General features: G+C 55.1%; 8 protein-coding genes across 8 annotated transcripts; 4 read left to right on the top strand and 4 right to left on the bottom strand.

The window, feature by feature from the left end:
- The first annotated feature begins 621 nt into the window (after positions 1-621).
- BGZ61DRAFT_27020 (MBOAT, membrane-bound O-acyltransferase family-domain-containing protein) lies at positions 622-2,641 on the top strand. The gene is made up of 3 exons (XM_046238394.1): positions 622-1,097; positions 1,156-1,196; positions 1,261-2,641. Exons 1-3 carry the CDS (start codon positions 833-835, stop codon positions 2,533-2,535), a joined length of 1,581 nt encoding a protein of 526 aa, XP_046112832.1. The 5' UTR covers positions 622-832; the 3' UTR covers positions 2,536-2,641.
- Positions 2,619-3,925, bottom strand: BGZ61DRAFT_439474 (Isoprenylcysteine carboxyl methyltransferase family-domain-containing protein). The gene has a single exon (XM_046244366.1). It carries the CDS (start codon positions 3,629-3,631, stop codon positions 2,747-2,749), a length of 885 nt encoding a protein of 294 aa, XP_046112831.1. The 5' UTR covers positions 3,632-3,925; the 3' UTR covers positions 2,619-2,746.
- Positions 3,926-4,990: 1,065 nt separating this feature from the next.
- Positions 4,991-5,668, bottom strand: BGZ61DRAFT_526064 (uncharacterized protein; the record flags this gene model as incomplete). The annotated part of the gene is made up of 3 exons (XM_046252888.1): positions 4,991-5,111; positions 5,162-5,469; positions 5,528-5,668. 3 exons carry the CDS (start codon positions 5,666-5,668, stop codon positions 4,991-4,993), a joined length of 570 nt encoding a protein of 189 aa, XP_046112830.1.
- A 129-nt stretch (positions 5,669-5,797) lies between these two features.
- On the top strand, positions 5,798-7,855 carry BGZ61DRAFT_526063 (uncharacterized protein; the record flags this gene model as incomplete). Its single annotated transcript, XM_046252887.1, has 1 exon — positions 5,798-7,855. The coding sequence occupies one exon, from the start codon at positions 5,798-5,800 to the stop codon at positions 7,853-7,855; it is 2,058 nt and encodes a 685-aa protein (XP_046112829.1).
- Positions 7,856-8,214: 359 nt separating this feature from the next.
- BGZ61DRAFT_26925 (uncharacterized protein) lies at positions 8,215-9,325 on the top strand. The gene has a single exon (XM_046238393.1). It carries the CDS (start codon positions 8,575-8,577, stop codon positions 9,211-9,213), a length of 639 nt encoding a protein of 212 aa, XP_046112828.1. The 5' UTR covers positions 8,215-8,574; the 3' UTR covers positions 9,214-9,325.
- On the bottom strand, positions 9,260-9,867 carry BGZ61DRAFT_471406 (uncharacterized protein; the record flags this gene model as incomplete). Its single annotated transcript, XM_046248213.1, has 4 exons — positions 9,260-9,524; positions 9,603-9,698; positions 9,735-9,760; positions 9,790-9,867. The coding sequence occupies 4 exons, from the start codon at positions 9,865-9,867 to the stop codon at positions 9,260-9,262; spliced, it is 465 nt and encodes a 154-aa protein (XP_046112827.1).
- A 501-nt stretch (positions 9,868-10,368) lies between these two features.
- Positions 10,369-11,295, top strand: BGZ61DRAFT_471405 (uncharacterized protein; the record flags this gene model as incomplete). Its single annotated transcript, XM_046248212.1, has 2 exons — positions 10,369-10,425; positions 10,483-11,295. The coding sequence occupies 2 exons, from the start codon at positions 10,369-10,371 to the stop codon at positions 11,293-11,295; spliced, it is 870 nt and encodes a 289-aa protein (XP_046112826.1).
- A 59-nt stretch (positions 11,296-11,354) lies between these two features.
- On the bottom strand, positions 11,355-13,776 carry BGZ61DRAFT_378861 (PLC-like phosphodiesterase). The gene is made up of 2 exons (XM_046242599.1): positions 12,160-13,776; positions 11,355-12,085 (listed from the first exon to the last, which is right to left on the bottom strand). Exons 1-2 carry the CDS (start codon positions 13,589-13,591, stop codon positions 11,586-11,588), a joined length of 1,932 nt encoding a protein of 643 aa, XP_046112825.1. The 5' UTR covers positions 13,592-13,776; the 3' UTR covers positions 11,355-11,585.
- Between the last annotated feature and the right edge of the window lie 419 nt (positions 13,777-14,195).

The raw sequence follows: 14,195 nt of genomic DNA, 5'->3' as shown, positions 1-14,195 counted from the left end.
TACACCTCCCCTCCATCTTGAAGATCGCTCAACGGGAGATCTAGTGATGGTAGGGCCGTCCTCCAGGAGATGCCGGCTCTTTCTCTTTGGCCGCGATTTGTTGGGGTTCGGCACATACGGATTGTAACCGAGATTCCACACCTCCCACACCTCCCACCAACAGGATGCCATGCACTTTCACATGCTCAACACCAAAACGGCGGGGGCCACCACAAGCAGTTCGTTGCAGGCCCCAGCGGCTCCAGAAGCGCCACGGTGCAGCAGTTCCAGGGGCCGTGCCCCACCGAGCACCCACTAAATCCGCCACTGAATGCCCTCGACGGCCCTCGACAGCCCTGAGAAGCTCCAAACAAAGCCCCGCCAACTGCTGCATGGCATACCACGGATGACTCCCCAGCGGCCGAGCCATGCCACTGGCGACTCGGCGTGCCGTAACGAACGCTCGATGTCACCAAAAATGTCAACCACCCTGCGGCTTTCACTCGGGGGGCTTGGAAGCTTGGAATTCGCCCCCTCTTCCGTCTCTGGGCCGCTCACTCACCCGATCCGTTCCTTCGCATTCCTCCCATCTGCCCATCCTACGTTCTGCTGCACACCATTCCCTCATTAGCCGGCCTCGACGTTGAGGGCTGCAGGAAGCCCGGCGTGTCTGGCATTTAGAGTCTGTGGCGTCCATGATACCTGACACCTTATCGGGTCTCGCCACTATATAACTTGACGTCGACAGACCACGCATCTACTCCCTTTTCCAACGTCGTTGCGCTCTCTCCCTTCTCAGATCACCTCAGTGTCCTTGTCGCTCGGTCTGTATTCGCAGACGGACGCGCGCATCATGAATTCAGCCACCGCGACCAGCATCGAGGCCTCGGATGGCGCGCCATCCAGCACCATTGCCCGGCGCACTGGTGTCGACGTCACCGACCGCGAGCCGCAGAACCCAAGCAACGGGGCCGCTACAAAGCAAACCGAGAAGCCATCGCAAAAGTACAGGCACGTCGCCGCGGTGCACTCCAAAACGAGGCCGTCATGCCTGAGCCACGACTCGGACACTGCTCCCAGCTTCCTCGGCTTCCGAAATCTCATGGTTATCGTCTTAGGTGCGTTTCAAATCGCGACGAGGGGCGGCGTAATGAGGTCGTCATTGACTCTTGGCAGTGGTCGGCAACCTGCGATTGATGATTGAAAACATCCAAAAGGTGAGTTTTTTGTTCCACCATGACTCTCGAGTTGATACATTGCTGACACAGTATCTCTTTCTAGTACGGTGTTTTGATTTGCTTGAAATGCCATGATTACAGTCGACAGGACGTCTTCCTCGGGCTTTCGCTCTACTTCCTCATCCCATGCCATCTCATTGCGGCATACCTAATTGAACTTGCTGCCGCCCAGCAGGCGCGAGGATCAATCAAGCGAATCAAGGAGAATTCTGGTCCCTCCGAGGCAGAGCGAAAGAAGTTCAACTCGACCTGGATCGTCGTGGCCTGGGCACACACCATCAATATTTCACTCGCTCTCACCATCACCACTCTTGTCGTCTATTTCAAGGTTCACCATCCTCTCATTGGCACACTGACTGAAATGCACGCCGTGGTTGTTTGGTTGAAGACTGCCTCGTACGCATTCACCAATCGCGACCTGCGCCATGCCTACCTCCATCCCGTCAAGGGAGAGCGCGAGCTTGTTCCCAAGCTCTATGAGCAGTGCCCATATCCGCAGAACATCACCATTGGCAACTTGATCTACTTCTGGTGGGCTCCTACTCTGGTTTACCAACCCGTCTACCCCCGAACAGATACAATCAGGTGGGGTTTTGTGCTTAAGAGACTGGGGGAAATCTTCTGTCTCAGTGCTTTCATCTGGTTCGCTAGTGCTCAGTACGCGGCGCCCGTTCTGCGAAACTCCCTCGATAAGATTGCATCCTTGGACATTCCGTCCATCCTAGAGCGATTGATGAAGCTCTCCACCATCTCGCTCGTCATTTGGCTAGCCGGGTTCTTTGCCCTCTTCCAGTCTTTCCTCAATGCCCTCGCCGAAATCCTAAGATTCGGCGACAGGTCATTCTACGATGACTGGTGGAATAGTGAAAGTCTGGGCGCTTACTGGCGGACCTGGAACAAGCCAGTCTACACATACTTTAAGCGCCATGTGTACATGCCCATGATCGCGCGCGGTTGGAGCCCCCAAGCTGCCAGCTTGGCTGTCTTCTTTGTCTCTGCCGTTCTCCATGAGATCCTCGTTGGCGTTCCAACCCACAATATCATCGGTGAGTCACCACAATCAGACAGCTTTCACGAGTTTCAACTGACCATCCTAGGGGTTGCCTTCCTCGGAATGTTTCTACAGCTCCCACTAATTGCCATCACCCGACCTCTGGAGAAAATGAAGCATGGAAATACTGGAAAGTTGATTGGAAACATCACATTTTGGGTTTCATTCACCATTTTTGGACAACCCTTTGCGGCGTTGATGTATTTTTATGCTTGGCAGGCCAAGTATGGCAGTGTCAGCAAGAGCATGACGCCAGTTGGCCGATGAGTGTCGACATTCGCAGAGCACGGATCGCAAACTCAGTAGATGCTAATTAGCTGGTATAATTGGGACCTTATCTGTTTACCATTATATTTATATCCAAAAATACGTTCTCATGTCAACGACGCGCCTTGCCGTGACCTTCTGGAACCACCAGCGACTTATAAGTCACGATCCGCGGCACAGTACGCCCTCAATCATACTCCATGGACTTGCTTCATCCAATGAAAGGCATCCTGGTGCCAACGTTCTTGCGGTACTGGATATAGTCGTCCTTGAAGAACTCGATCAGCTTAGCTTCCTCATGCCTTATCCTCCGGCTAAAAAATAGCCATAGAACGGCCGTATACCCGACAAAGCAGATGACATTCCCTAGCACCATTTGTGTGCCCAGTCCCCAGTAGAAGAAGCCAAAGTAGCTCGGGTGTCTGAAAATGGAGTAAATGCCCGACTTGACCAGCCGGTGTGAGTCGGCCTTCCTTGTCTGCACCATATGGTTGAAACTAGCACCAGCTTGCAACATCGCCACCGAACGAACGACCTGTCCAATGAGAGTCAAGAAAAGGCCCAGGGCGAGAAACCATGGAGCCAGCCCAAACGGCGTCCAGGAGCGGTTTGGGAAGAAGACGCTGACGATTGCGCACTCGAGGAATGCGGCGGAGTGGGCGATGGCGTACGATGGCCAGTTGGCGGTAAGGAGGAAGCTGTCAATCTTGGCGACGAGGGTGTTGCGCTCGGCAGTGCACCAGAACTCGAGGAAGTGGAAGATCGAGAGCGCAAAGAGGAAGAAGGGGACGCGCCAGATGGGGCTGTCGGTAAAGAGCAAGATGCCCGCCGCGGCGATGCCACTGACGGCGAGCGCGATGCCCAGACAAAAGGCTCTGAGGGCGATCCCGGAGAGTGACTTGGGCTGGCCTGGGAAGAAGGGTTTCATCTGGTAAAGATCCGCAGACACCAGCGCGGGGGCATCTGAATCATCAGACGAGAGGCCATCCAAGCCTGGTGGTGCTGCTTCATGGTGAGCAGCCAAGGGGTTGAAGTTGGCCCGCCGAGCTGAGACGCGGCCGTTGCCAGGGCCGGTGCTCCGATAAGAATCAGCCATCGCGAAACGAAATAGGCGTGAGGGTATATAGAGTAATAACAAGACAGAAGGTCGGCGCGGGAGGAGACTCTGGGGTCTCAGCACGTCTTGAGCTGTTCACGTTGCCCGTCGATGAAACTTTGGCGAGAGCTTCAGGAATGAGAACCAGAACGGCAGCAGGGAGGGTAAGAAGAGAAGGAAAGAAAAGTATAGCAGGCACAGATCCGGTACGTAAAAGAAACTACCGAGACGGCGGGCTTGCCATTGTCCCCAGGTGCGGCGTCGTGGTTTCGATTGTGACAAAAAGAACAATACGAGGCTCAAAACTGGTCTTTTGAGAGGTCCTTAGGTAGGGGGTTGAACGTAAAGGCGGCGGTTCCACTGGTTTAGTGGATGGTGGGGGCTAGCGCAGGGAACGAGTCGGGTATTGTTCAAAGACAAAAATACCTTGAGAGCCGCCCGTGAAAAACAACTGAAATTATCATCCCACTCCCAAAAATAACAGTTGAAATGTTTAAATTGGCCTAGAGATGTGAGAGGTTTCACTTGAAAGTAGTTCTAGGTTGTGTTACAGTGGGGAACGAATGCGTTGCCGTGATGCTCATCGCACTACTACTCTGTCGGATGTACATGGTCAAGGTGCTTCAGCCCTTGCTGTTGCATTCCTCGTCCCCATTGTCTAAACGGAGAGAGGGCAAAACGTCCCGATGATTAGACCCCAGGAGCCGTGGCCGCACGGGCCGAGTTTCTCCCTTGCTACGGAAATGATGATAGCTACCCGTCACTGGTTTCAAGGCTGGGGAGTTGGCGTTGTATCAATATGAAATGCGATGGACTGGTCTCATCGCCATCAAGTTCTAGTTCAATATTGGCCACTCCCTGATACAAATAAGCCATATTCCATGTCAATGTTGGTCCAGAGAGCGTGAAGGATACTCCCTCGCTGATCAGCCTGTGGTTTTGTAAGAATTCCTCAATTGAGATTCTTCTATAATTTGGTCACGTATTCCATTGTCACCCTTGCCTTCTCCGGGGCTTGATTGTTGAAGAAGCGCCAGAAATCAACAAGTTGCTAGCGGAGATTGTGTCGAAGGCCAAGCACGCATGGCAAAGGGACCGCCAGCATGCCTCAACGGCAGTCCAACCTCCTGACGGTGGTGATGGCAAATTAGAGTGAGAGCTGTGTCTTACAGAAGCCATTCTTGATACTCTGACCCAAAAGGCCCAGAAGGTGGTATCATCCACTCAAGAGGCAAGGCGAAGATGCCTGCAGCTTTTCGCCTCGACGTCGAGGTTGGGCATTTCTGCTCCTTCACACAATCGATGCAGGCGTAGCGGTTTCCAATCCAGTAAATGTTTTCAGACAACCAAAACCCCTTCCTAAAGCCCGCCTTGTATTGAGAATGACGAAATGATCAGAACCAGCACGTTGATGAACCCCCAAGTACACGGTATCCACGTATTCATTTCGTAGTATCCCGCCGAATATACAGCGCCCAGCCTACATCGACGTTAGATCACATCCGGAGAGACGTTCTTGGGTGCACTGACACTAAACCAACGATGCTACCGGCCATGACGGCTTCAAGGCCGGCCATGACGAGGTACACCACAGGCACCGCCCAGAGGTACTTCCAGGACGACTTCTTCCAGCCATGGGTGAACATGGCAACCAGGACTGCGCCCATATGGAACAGAGCGTAAATGATAAGCGTCCATATCAGCGTAAAGCGCCAGACATCCAGAACATAGTAAAGTGTGTATCGCCTGTCCGCGGTGGTGTCATATAGGGTCTGGACGTTCAGGGACGGAAAGCGCGGCGTGTTGTAGGTCGAGGGAGGAACGTTGGGGAGGACCATCTGCGAGACTCTGGTTAGCTGCCTAGTCGCTAGGTCGGGGGACAGATATTACACGTACCGTGCCATCATGGGAGGATTGCCCGTTGTTTATGTTGGCGGCATTGGCGGTGTTGCGACAGCGATGGGGCGGTAGAATTGGCGGCGACAGGGGTAGGTTCGATGCGCTGGGGTCCGGGGAGCACTTTCCCGGGAACGTCATTCGGAGCCTCGGCAAAAGCTCGTGAATCCGCCAACGTCAACCGGCGGGAACAACTCCGAGCCGCGACCTTCTTCACAAACCACTCCCATCAACATCAACACGGTCGCATCCATCGCATTGTCGCAGCAAATGAATCGCGATAACAGACACCTCAATACCGTGCTGCGGCACTACCAAGACCCTCACGATGCCTCCAAGACGGAGCAGATCCTCGGCTCGACCGTCCACCTCCTCACCGAGCTCTCCAACCCGCTGAATCTCGGCGTCCTCACGTCGCAGCTCCTGACTGCGCCGGCAGTATGGCACCAGCACGGCGGGGTTCGAAACTCGATCCGGATCATGAGCGTTTACAACACCGCCGCCACACGCATACATAACTACGAGGTCGCGTGGAGAGAGGGCGGTGATGACCGCGAAGGAGGCGGACTGGGCTGCGAGGAATGGGCCCGAGCCGTGGCGAAGGGCGCCGACGATCGGTCGAGGCGGTGGCAGCATCTTCTTGTCCTTACCGGAGTGCTTATGGGCATGGAGGGGGACGAAAGACGATCACTATCGCGAAGCCTGAGGAATACCTTGGAGGGAGCAGTTGTCACCGCGGCAAACTTGGCGCTGGAGACCCAGCTCGCGGATGGCCCTGTGGCCGGAGCCTCCATCGTCATGGCCCTCAACTTCGCTTTTCCGTTGATCTCCGACTACCACAGAAGTCTGATCAACTGCAACGCGCTGTTGCCGCTGGCCGTATGGGCGATTACGGCAGAGGAGGGCTTTTGCCAAGGACAGTTCCTTGCAGACATTGGTGCCGAAGTCGCCGAGTCCCCCAGCCATCAACTGGCCTGGTCCCCTATGACGCCCTCGTTCCGTCAGCTCCAAGAACTGGACAAGCGCCCGATTATGGCAAATATGGGCCCTCTGGCCAAGCTCACGGGGTACGTCGTGCAGCAGGTCACGGACACCAGGGTCGTGCTTCAGGCCCAGGATGCTCTTCTCGACTTCACTTGCAAAGTATTAGGTGCATGGCAGAGAAACCGACTAAGCGAGGTCGATCCGGCAATTGAGGGGGCCGCATTAACTCCTGAGACGCTGAGCAGCACCTGGCCGGCTCTGTGGGCTCTGTTAAGAAAACTCATGTTTGGAGTTGTCGCTATGCTGCAATCCATCGTGTCTCGGAGTCTACTCGACCCTTATATGCTGAACGACGTGGCCGCTCCCGGGATTGCCACCAAGTCGCTTCATATTCTACGGAACCTTTTCTTCATCTCCTCCCGGAACGGCAACAATGCTTTCCAAGTGTACACCTTCACTTACCTGACATCCATCGATGTCATATCTCGCAACGCGGTCATAGCTTCCTCCTTGCTCCATGAAATCCGTCCCGCGGAGAATGCTCCTGTCTTCACATCATATCTTCAGGGAGTCTTGGACCTATTCTACCTAAACCTAGCAGAGCATCTTCCTCTGACGCTGCCAACCGCAGCTTGCGAGACACTCATCATCAAGCCTGCAACAGCGTACATGTCTCATGAGGGAGCGATGACCTCATCTATGATAGAGCTTTTCGAGTCTGCTCATAGTGCAGTTCTATCGACCCTGTCCTGTCCCCAACATAGCGCGCTCACGATCCAAATAACGCCGTTTTACGTTATCAAGCTCTTCGAATCGTTCCCGCAACAGATCTCGCCCCGTCAGTTCCGAGTGGCCTTCAAAACAGTCATGCAAATTGTATCGCCACCTTTCCCCATCGCGGAAATGGAACCTCAATTTTCGGAGACCCTGCTGGAGATGCTCCGGTCCTATACTACGGCGGCATCAACAACCCCCATTCCTCCCAAGCCAGATGCGGTGTCACAGGCAGCCTCTTCTGAGCAAGAAGAAGAGCCTCTCTCTCAGCAAAGCTCGCTGACCCTTGCGCTGGTCGACTCTTTGCCGTTTCTCCCGCTTCCTTTGCTAGAGGAATGGCTTACCATTGCTGCACAAGCCATGTACGAAATAGCCGATCCGGCACTACGGGAGCCTGTCAAGAACCGGCTCTTGGAAATCCTAGTGAGCGGTGAAATGGATGTGGAACGAGCAGCTATCGGGGTTGCTTGGTGGGGTACCCACGGGGGTCGAGACCTGGTGTTCTCGGGAGGGAACCAGCCGGCCATGATGAGCGGAGCTCTTGGTGCCGACAGGACAAGCCGGCTATGAACTTGTAGTACCGAAAGTCGGGGCCTCGTGCATGTCATTTACGAAACGATGCCACAGAATCGCGGCGTATGGTCTACCATGGCCGGAGCTAGTTCATAAAGAACTTGACAAGCTGGGGCATCACCGTGGCGGATCATCACCTCTTCGATTACGTCGTCTCCCGCCTCGCAGATTCGTCAGTTTCGGAGTCTTCTTAGCTTCGTCTGTTTAGACGGGACTATGAGAAGACCAGTATTTCTTTTGTCAAACTGCATAGGTTGTGGGGTCACCTCGGCCCTGCGGCAGTTACCATTGTGCTACCTTCTCTTAAACCATGTCACATTCGTACAAGCTCACGGCTGACGCAAGGGCTGACGGGCGTCACAACTCCCCCAATTGCCGTCGATGGAATCTTAAATGCCGCCAGCGTGTCGGTGTAAGAGACTAGTTTTCTGCAAGCCCGTGGATACCGCCTAGCAAGGAGCAGATCTTGAGAGGACGTGTAGCTGGTGGACTGGCCGGTCACTCCGGGCATAGCGGTAAACCCAGATGATGGCTGGGACTGGGTGCATGCGCATCCACGCGTCTGGAACAAGTGCACGGGCAAGGTTGGGGATTTCTCGAGGATCTAGTCTATGTACAGTATAATATCGTGCTGCGGAAGCGGAGTTTTGGGGGTGGCCTAACGCAAGACGCCGGTGGTCTGCTACGATTCCTCTGAAGGAAAAGACGCGGATGGAATGGAGAAGAGAGAAGTAGGATGGACATGGGGCCGGCACTTGTGGGAATTCGGGATTGTCCGTCCCCGAGAAGACAAAGCAAGCATGGCATGGCATCAGGCACTGCCTCGTGGTGCTCTGTGCCCAGCCATCTGCATCTGTACTATCACGGGACGGGTTGTGGGTGGTGTGAAGAGGGGCGGTACAAGCAGGATCTCAGACATGGCTGGAGGAGCAAAGGCCATGCAGCTAGATGGGATAGGCATGGCAATTGGCATCGACCAAGGTTCTCCCGTCGATCCGAAACCGAACAAGAGGTGTTTGTTTCCAAGAAACGAGGCTGCAAGAGCTGTCATGGTGGCTCTACCATTATACCGGTCTGCGTTGAAGCTGCGGATAAGACTTGGCAAAAGTTGGACTGCTGCAATATCCCGAGCATGGCCCCCATCTCATCTCAGCGGCACAGGGTCTTTGTGCCACGGTCTGGGATTCTGGGATGGTCGCTCCAGTTCAATCAATAGCTTCATTCTGGTTCTGGACAGCTGGCGTGTACTCACAGCTGGCACAGCCCACCGCGATCAGCTCGTCCGGGTTCACACCGGGGCCGAGACCCATACATACCCTGTCAAGCTGGGCGAGTGGGCGAGCAGTCCCGGTTAGTGTGGCCTAGATCACCGCTAATGCACCTCTCAGGCAGATCGTCCGGTCAAGTGAGGGACGGCGAGAGACAGCCGGAGATGGCTAGGCTAGAGGCAGGGAGCGAGGAGGAAGAGAGGAGGAGGAGGATGAGGTTTACCCCGCTATCCAAGGAAGCTCTCTTTGTGCTTGTGTTTGCTGTGCTCACTCCTTGCTGATCCGAGGGCCGTCGAGATGACGACGTTGGTGTCACCTCACCTCCCTCCATGTCGTCACAATCGGGCCAATTGCGGCGACCGAGATGGACAGACACGATTGCGGATGACGATGTCGAGCTGTGAGCAAGGTTTGACAATCGTCAATGTCGTACCGGATAAATCCGCCAGGTACATATGTATGTACGTCAATCGAACCAAGGAACCAGCGAGTCGCCAACCGGTTTTTTGCGGCATGGCAGGCGGGACGACACGACAAGCGGGACGACGGTGATGACACGAGGGAGGAGGCCGCTGTGCAATATTGTCCAGTTCTGTATTCATACATACAGGCCAATGTACTCTCGCATATCCCTCTGGTGTAGCGAGTACATACTGTACATACTTCCTCCACGACTCCACAACCCCACGACGGTGCGGCCGAGACCATGACCCGCGCCGCCGTGTGGGACGCCATCGCCATGGTTGGCCGGCTCCAGGACCACCCACGCACAAGCTAAGGCGTGCTCCGGGTCTAACAGGCTCTGGCTACGGCCCTGTCGACCGCCTACGAGGCTAGCATCCTTGGGAAAAGCTTGGTTGGGATCGCTGGTCAGTGGTGCCGCTGATGCCATGCATGTTCCCACTTATACACCCGCCTGTCGCAAGCTTGCTTCAGCTCGCATCGCAAGCCATGCCCGATGCCATTTCCATTCCCATGACACCGTGGCACGTCATTCTGGAGGGACCGTCCAGCCGTGTGGGTGAGGGCGTGCCATCAGGAAGCCGAACTGTTGGTCCAAGAGGTCCACACTCGGACGGCGAGGGGGAGTGAGGGCATCTGAACCACTCTCCCAGCCGTGATATATTAAACAGTCGTCATTCCCCCTCTCCCAGTCATCTTCACCATACTCATACTTCAATCCCATCCACACTAGCTTCCTACTCCCACTTCAATACCCGTGGTCTTATTCCATTCTTCAACATGTCTTACCGTGACAACGACGAGTCCAGCTACGGCAACAGCGGCAACGACAGCTACGTACGTGTTTCTACTCTCTACACATGTCGTCCCACGCACTAACACGTACTTCTTCAGGGCTCGTCCAACCGCCGTGACAACGACAACTCCGACTCGTACGGCTCCGGCGGTCGTGACAACGACAACAACGACTCCTATGGAACGTCCAAGAACGATTCCTATGGCTCCAGCCGTAATGACAACGACAACGACAACACCACCAGCTCTTATGGCTCCAGCGGTCGCGACAACTCCGACTCCTATGGGTCGTCGGGTCGGGACAACGACTCGTCCAGCCGCCGCACTGGCGACAATGACACCTACGGATCCAGCAACACCTCTGGTGGCTACGGTTCCAGCGGTCGTGACAACGACAATGACAACGACACCTACGGCTCCGGCAACAAGTCTTCGTCCGGCGGCTACGGCAACACCAGCTCCAGCCGCAATGACGACGACGACTCGTACGGCTCCAGCAACAAGACTTCCTCTGGCAGCTATGGATCCGGCAACGACGACTCGTATGGCTCCAGCAACAAGACTTCATCCGGCAGCTACGGCTCCGGCAACAACGATGACTCGTATGGCTCTAGCAACAAGACCTCAGACAGCTACGGCTCCTCGGGCCGTGACAATGACGACTCGTATGGCTCCGGAAACAAGACTTCTTCCGGCAGCTACGGCTCCGGCAACAACGATGACTCGTATGACTCCAGCAACAAGACCTCTGGCGGCTACGGCGGCTCCGACAGTTACGGCTCCTCAGGTCGTGACAACGACAATGAGAGGAGCGGTGGCCTCATGGGCAAGGTCATGGACAAGGCCGGCGACTTCATCGACAACAAGATCAAGAAGCAGGGCGGTCGGGACAACGACAACAACGACTACTAGTTGTGATGCAGTGATGATTATGAACACTCTAGCGGCTTTGTATCATTAATAATGGGATTCTTCTGCCTTGTCGGTAGTTAAGATATATGTGCTCCAATTCACCCATCCTCCCGCTCGTGATGCGATGCTGTTTGAATATTCCTTGTGACATTTATGCCATACTTGAAATGTGACAAATCTGTATCCCTGTTACATCTCGCTGCCAATCTCAATCTCACTCTATCCAACAAAATACTACGTCATCATCGTCGGCATCATTGTCGTCGTCCAAACCTAGCCGTGACTCCCTCTCAAATCAGGCTCTTCTCAATCTTGATAAACAGGGCGCCATTCGTCAGGCGGCCCTCGCAATCAAGCAGGTGAACGAAACGGTAGCCATGTCCCAGACGGTCCAGTCGCACACAAGCCCAAGCAGCGAGGTCATCACGAACAATTTCGTCATCTCGGATAGTGAAGCGAACCCAAGAGAGCTCATCGACGACGTGGGGCACGCTGGGGAACGCGAGGCGCTCGGCACCAAGATCCGGGTCGCAGCCGCGGTGGGTTTGAGAGCGGACTTTGTACTCACCCTCGCGCTCGTGGCCATTGTTAGGCATCTTGGCGCCCTGGAGTTCTTCAGGGCCCTCGACGTGCAACTCGATCTTGATGTAGGGCTCGAAACTCTTGGCGGAGGAGTCGCCCGGGGGCAGGGGGATGTTTTGCGCTGCGAGGACGGTAATGGCGAGCTGGAGCGTTTTGCGGACGATGGTGTTAGAGGCGGCATCATCCTGTTCCCGGATAGGACGATAGCCTGCGGCGATTTAGTATACGTCCAAAGATATGTCCTACAATGAGAGGTGGATGAGATAGCAAGAGACAGCTTACCCTGAGGCTTGAGCACATAACCATCGGTACCGGCAAACATGCCCTCGTTGAGCATCATGCCCTCATCCCAATTCTGCCAGTTCAAGGCCACAATCTGGATTCCCTTTCGCCAAAACAGTGCCGGGTCGAGGTTGGAAGATCCAATTCGCAATCCCCAGGGGTATGTCCGCATGAAGAAGTGGCGGTTATGGTTGAAGAGCTCGTGAGCCTGCTTCTCGTGCACATCTTGGACCTTCTTCTCAGAGAGGGAAAAGATGTGCGTGGGCATTTCAGCCTCGGGCTGCGAGAGCGTCTTGAAGCTGACGCCGCGCGAGTAAGTACCCATCTTGCTCAGCTCCTGGATGATTTTTGCGGGCTTCGCGTTCTTGCTCTGCTTGCTGCCAGCGGGCAGTTTTACGGGAGCCCGGTCGTCTTCATCGGTATCTTCAGTCGTGGCAGCGGAAGCGCCTGGGGCCACATACTTGACCTTGATAATGAGTTTCCGACGAAGCTCATCTGGACTGGGCAGGGCGGTAGGGTCTTCACTAGGCTCTGGGGTGAGAAGACCAGCCCAGACCTCCTTCATGATACGAACCATGGCGAGCTGCTGCTCGGGGCCGCAATGAACCTCGAGCGAGACGATGACAGGTAGCTCACTGGCAGTAAAGGCACTGTCGCGGATGGCAATGCAGACAGCCCGAAAAGTCACCTCCTTGGTGAGGGTATAGCCGTGGAGGACGCGGGGCTCGACGATAGCAACTTCAGGTTCTCCAGACACAGGAGCAGTAGGAGCAGGACTGCCGCTAGTTGGAAGAGTAGCAGTGGTAGTAGAGCCCTCTTTCTTGTCGTGGATGCTGGACCTTTGAAGCTTCTCCTTGAGGATGTTGAAGGTGCCGCGCTTCTTGGTAGCCTTGAGCTTCCTACCTCTGCCATTCTCCTCATCACTACTGCTACTGCTGCTGCTACTTGTGCCCTCCGCATCAGACTCGTCGCCATCCCAGACATCAATCTCGATGCAACGGCCGCCTCGCAGCAGGGTGTCCGTGTAGGGCTTGGTGGAGCTGTCACTAGACAGCTGGTTGCCCGTCAAGTAGGTGTTGTGGCTGGAGCTGATGAAGTAGCTGGACAGTGGCCACGAGAGATCCTCGGGTTTTGGCGGCGTGGTGGCAGCGCTCTGGCGAGACTTCATCCAGGCCAAGAAGGCGTCGAGAGTGAGGTTCTCGCGGGCGAACAGCTCGTCGAGAGCGGGCGAAGGGCCCTGGCGCTGCGTGGTCTCGACAAAGGAGCGAATCTGCGCATTGCTCCACGTGTGATCGTCCCGATCCGCAAGCGACTGGAATAGCTTCTCGAGCCGCTTCTGGATGTTTGCGTTGACTGAGGTCAGCGAACGAGCGCCTTCGCTGGCACCGCCGCCCGCTTGTTGGGAGGGGTTGATGGCGACGGGAGAAGTCATGGCGGGGTGATGGATGCACTGCGTGTTGATCTCGGGTGCGGAAAAGACACAGACAGAGTTGGGAGGAGAGAAGAGGAGGAAAGAAGAGGAGGAAGCTTGTGATGTTGCTGTTTTATATGTTTATGGAGGTGTCAAGTTGTTCCCTCCCAGCTGCAGTGACACAGCCGACGTACGTGGTAGCCAACTAATCCTCAGCTAAGTATTTGGCAAGAGCACCAGCCAGCCAAGCGTGCCTGCCTCCCTGTCCTTGCATTCCCAGGTGCATCATCCCACGATATAAATAGAACCCCATTAGTCTAGATGCCCGACACCGCCAGTAACCGACTATGATGTGAACCAGGCCAGCCACCAGAATTGCCTTATTACATTGTAGAGTCCATATTCATACAAATCTGTTTTAAAACATCTCACCTCCAGGGTAGTTCAGCTGGACATGCGCGGCTGTGCGTGCTCTACCCCACCAAGCCCAGTGCCCAGTGCCCCTCCATCGCCGCTCCAGCTCTCCCTCTAGTTACCCACATCGTTTTGTCTTGACTCCCTTGTCGTCTTCTCCATTGTCATACCTTTCAAACCGCCAAGATCCACCCCTCTGATCACTAACAGG

Source organism: Ilyonectria robusta, assembly GCF_021365365.1.
Source record: "Ilyonectria robusta strain PMI_751 chromosome Unknown BGZ61scaffold_1, whole genome shotgun sequence".
NCBI lineage: Eukaryota > Fungi > Ascomycota > Sordariomycetes > Hypocreales > Nectriaceae > Ilyonectria > Ilyonectria robusta.
The sequence above is the reverse complement of the archived record's forward strand: the minus strand, read 5'-3'. Positions and strand labels throughout refer to the sequence as shown.